General features: G+C 56.1%; 1 protein-coding gene and 1 pseudogene across 1 annotated transcript in view; one reads left to right on the forward strand and one right to left on the reverse strand.

The window, feature by feature from the left end:
• Positions 1 to 4,427, reverse strand: part of LOC102420427 (CUB and sushi domain-containing protein 1) — a gene marked incomplete at its 3' end in the record, with an annotated part of 71,728 nt that overhangs the window by 413 nt on the left and 66,888 nt on the right. The window contains exons 30-31 of the mRNA XM_023747992.1: positions 3,980 to 4,179; positions 3,637 to 3,724 (exon numbers count right to left, since the gene is read on the reverse strand). Coding sequence (XP_023603760.1) covers positions 3,637 to 3,724; positions 3,980 to 4,179 — 288 coding nt within the window. The remainder of the gene's footprint in view (positions 1 to 3,636; positions 3,725 to 3,979; positions 4,180 to 4,427) is intronic.
• On the forward strand, positions 3,031 to 3,142 carry LOC111824271 (annotated as a pseudogene).

The raw sequence follows: 4,427 nt of genomic DNA on the forward strand, positions 1-4,427 counted from the left end.
ATTTTAGGGATACGTCCTCACACTCATACTCACACACGCGGGATACATTTTAGGGATTCGTCCTCACGCTCACACTCACACACACGGGGGATACATTTTAGGGATTCATCCTCACGCTCACACTCACACACGGGGGATACATTTTAGGGATATGTCCTCACGCTCACACTTACACACGCGGGATACATTTTAGGGATTCATCCTCACGCTCACACTCACACACGGGGGATACATTTTAGGGATATGTCCTCACGCTCACACACAGGCGGGATACATTTTAGGGATTCATCCTCACACTCACACTCACACATGCAGGATACATTTTAGGGATTCGTCCTCACGCTCACACTCACACGCGGGATACATTTTAGGGATTCATCCTCACGCTCACACTTACACACGCGGGATACATTTTAGGGATTCGTCCTCACGCTCACACTCACACGCGCAGGGTACGTTTTATAAAGGGAAGCACATTCTTCAAGAAGCGGGAGTTTAAGCCCATAAGGACCAAGTGGTCCTCATTCGGAAAGACTGTAGTTCATGGACATCTCTCTGACCAGGACCCTGCCCTCCCCCCGAGACCAGCAGGGTGCCCTATGACCCTCCCGCTCCCGCTGAGCAAGGCAACGGGTCTCACATCTGACATGTGCCCATGGCTTCCGCCACCTGCCTTAGCAGAGGGCATCCTGTGGTGTCACCTCTGCAGACGCGGACGCATTTGCTGTCCTCTCCCGTCCTCAGCTCAGACCCGCAGGTACAGGTCACGGAAGGGCCTGACCGCCCCGGTCTCTGTGCAGAAGGCAGTGCGCTCCCAGCGTGTGAGCGTGTGTGTAGATTCAAAATCCAGGGCAGAGCTCGGACGCTCTCAGTGCAACGCAGCTCTGCCTCCTCAGCGGGTCTGCACACACCGGGGGAGGGGGAGGGGAGGCGGGGGGGGGGGGGCCTCAAAAGCCCCGCCTCGCCCAACAGGAGATGCGACATTTAGTGCTACTGCGTCTTCGCATGAGACGTGCCCTTCAAGCCGCCTCGGTTCAGTGTCCCTTTATGACAATCCCCTCTTTCCGGTCCATCTACCGGCTGGACACAATTAAGAGGTCGTTCGTTTTGTCCCTAAAACAGGGCTTGGCCCTCACTCTGAACTGAACGGGCGTTTTTCAGTCAATCCTCACACCCAGACGTTCCTCGTCCGTTGAGTGATAGGGATTCGTCCTATCCGTTCAGATCATTCCGTGAAGCACATCGCTTTTCCTGACCATAACCTCGTCTCACACGAGAATGGAGGTCACGTATTAAGTCGAGCTGGTGTTTTGTGAGGTTAGAAGGCCCTGGGGACACGCAGAGGGAAGTGGCCGTAGCGAAGGGAGAGTCCAGGTCGGGTCATCTGATGACTGAGCTCCGACACCTACAGAGTCCGGGGGGCCGGCCTGGGAGGAAGTCAGGGGGCAGGTGCCCCAGGGCGGGAGGAGGGCAGCTAACAACACGTCCGGTTGGAGCCAGAGAGAATGCACCCACACTGCTAACACACGCAGCTCTAACACCTCCGTAGCTAACGCTTCTGCTCTACTCCACCACCTAACCATACAGTGGCCCAGCTTGCACAGCATCGCGTACCAAGTCTGGAATGGTGGGGGAATTGCAGTATTTTATGGTTAATTAACCTTTCTGATTGGGGTTTTTAAAAAGTGTGATGATACGCAGGTTGGTGCCTTCCCTTGGGAATCCCTCAGCTTGATAAAGATCTCACGAGTGACAAGGAATTCATCTGTGACCAGCATCACGAGGTATTACTGCCACGTGCCTCAGGGAGGCGCTGTGCTCCCAAGCCTAATGGCCATGCTCTCCTCTAGCCGATGACCACGCTCACATGGCACATCTACGGTGGCGGCTGCTGCTATTCAGAGGACGCGCAGCGCGATTCATGAGGAAAGTGCGCGCCCTCTTCTGTGTCAGCAGCAGCGGGAGTGACGGCGGGCTGTCGTGTGGACAGAGCTTGGGCGCCAAGCAAATGCTTGCACCGTCGCCTCATCTTCCCACCCCGGGAACTGCTTCCCCAGGGAGCCTGCAGCTGGAGGAGCAGCACTGGGCTCATCTGGATGCGAGAACAGCGGGTTTCCCCCTGTAACTCCCAAGGTAACACTCGAGCAGCAGAGAAGGGATCGGAGGAGGGCCCGTCTGTCTGTCTGTCCGTCTCCAGTGAGCGTTCCCTCACATATGTCCGGGGCGTCTTTCCGCGTCAGTGTACAGCCCTCGCGGCCGTAATGAAGTCCCCGGGATGAAATCACTGCTTTCTGCTTCGTCTAACACACCACACGATCACGTGTTGAGGTGATTCCTTCGTGACAGATGTGTGCCTGTTGGAGGTTCCTCTCATCTCAACTGTTAGAAGCTCCCGTCAGACTCCCCTGAGCAGGCAGAGGACAGCTCTGACCTGTGTCTGTTACAGATGTTGAGGACGCCCTGGCCGGGCGGCTCGGCTGGTTGGAGTTCCGCCCCCTGCACCCCAAGGTTGGGGGTTTGCTCTCGGTTAGGGCAGGAAGGGAGGCAGCCAACTGACATTTCTCTCTCTCCCCCCCCGCCCTTTCCCCTTTCTCTAAAAATCAACAAAAACATATTCTTGGGTGAGGATTTTTAAAAATTCTAAAGATAGAATTGCTCTTATGGGATAGGTCAGTGGTCGGCAAACCACGGCTTGAGAGCCACATGCGGCTCTTTGGCCCCTCGAGTGTGGCTCTTCCACAAAATACCACGTGCGGGCGCGCACGTACAGTGCGATTGAAACTTCGTGGCCCATGCGCAGAAGTCGGTTTTCGGAAAGGAGATAGACGAAACAAGTATACAAGATGCCTGTGGATGGGAGAGTTGGAAGGGGTCGACCTCAGCGAACGTACCTCCATCAGACTGAGGACGTTTTTAGCAAAGGCCAGCTCAGGAGGACCCTAATTAAGTTATTAACAATGCACCTGCCTATATAGTGTAAGTTTAAAAAATTTGGCTCTCAAAAGAAATTTCAATCGTACTGTTGATATTTGGCTCTGTTGACTAGTGAGTTTGCCGACCACTGGGATAGGTGAACATTGCCCTGATCTGAAGGGGAGGATTTGTTTGTGTCCTTCTGTACGAAATGGCTAAGCAGAAAAAAATAAAATAAAATGAAGATAGAGTTGCCGGATGAAAGAGTTTTGCCAAATTGTCCGAATCTACCCATCACAGCTCCCACAGCAACACCGCGGGCCTCTCTCACCCCCCCACACGTCTGAAGCCTTTGCCATTTGCTCACTACCCCCCCTCCCCCTCTCTGCTCTGAAGTATATACTTTCCGTTGCTCTTTGGTGGCTTCTAGTTACTCTGATTTACAATTTTCTTGGTGACGGAGTTTGATGGATTCTTTGAATGAGTGTTACCTTCCTCTCTCCCCGTCTTGAACCTCTCCACGCGGCGAGGACCTGAACGCCACACCTGCGCGCTCACTGCACCCCCGCTGGGCACTGTCTCACTGGTGCCCACTGGGCTCTCACACACGCCCGTGGCTCCCTTTGGTTTTGCCCTTCAGGGGTCCTGGCCTTTCTCCTGATTTCTCAGCACAGCCCCACAAAGGCCACCCGGCGTCTCCTTGGAAAGCAGCCCGCAGCTCACCTTGCCTCTCGAGCTTGAATTTCCCGAAGTCTTCCCCACGGACGTCCCCTTGGAAGGTGAACCCTCCTCTCTCGAGCCCCGAGGAGACCTGGTGGGGGGACAGGAGGGAGAGGCACAGCGGGGACTGAGGGCCTGTTCCCCCCGTATGGCTGCTGTGTTCTCGTTCAGGGGTCACAGGCCTTCATGTTCGCCGCTCCTCGCAGTGGCACTTTCCTAGTCACCCTCTCACACATTCGGCTGTGAGTTCAGCTAACAGACACGTCCCGCTCCCTGTGGCCTCCCACGTGGTGGTAACTTTACAACCTATTCCTCCGCCAGCCACCCCCGTGCAGGGGACAGACACCTGGTTCCCACAGAGCCCCGGGGCCTGACACTCGCTTCCTGCCAACCGAGGGCTGATGAGCAGCAGGCGAGGCTGCGTGCCCGTCAGGCGGTGAGTCAGAGCACAGCTGGTAACTTCAGAGAAGCTACGGAGCATCCCTGCTCCTCTGGCAGCGGCATTGCTAGGACGTTCCGAGTGGCTGCCAAAGGCCTCGGAAGGAGCTGGCGGCCACTCCCAGAGGGCGCAAGGCGGCGGTGAGCACAGGGTCTGGTCCCCGCCATGCGCTGCCTGGTCCCCGCAGCCACAGCCCAGTGCTCCGGGCCCAGCAGTTTCTCGTCTGGGGACGCGGTTTCTTGTGGCATAAAGCGAGGGCCGAGGGCCACCGCGCTGATTCCCGTCAGAGGCCTCCAATTACATTAATGTTGGAAACCGAAGCGGATGGGCCGGGTTTTCAGCACAGACCCTCCCG

The sequence above is a fragment of the Myotis lucifugus genome, unplaced genomic scaffold (assembly GCF_000147115.1).
Source record: "Myotis lucifugus unplaced genomic scaffold, Myoluc2.0 scaffold_1086, whole genome shotgun sequence".
Taxonomy (NCBI): domain Eukaryota; kingdom Metazoa; phylum Chordata; class Mammalia; order Chiroptera; family Vespertilionidae; genus Myotis; species Myotis lucifugus.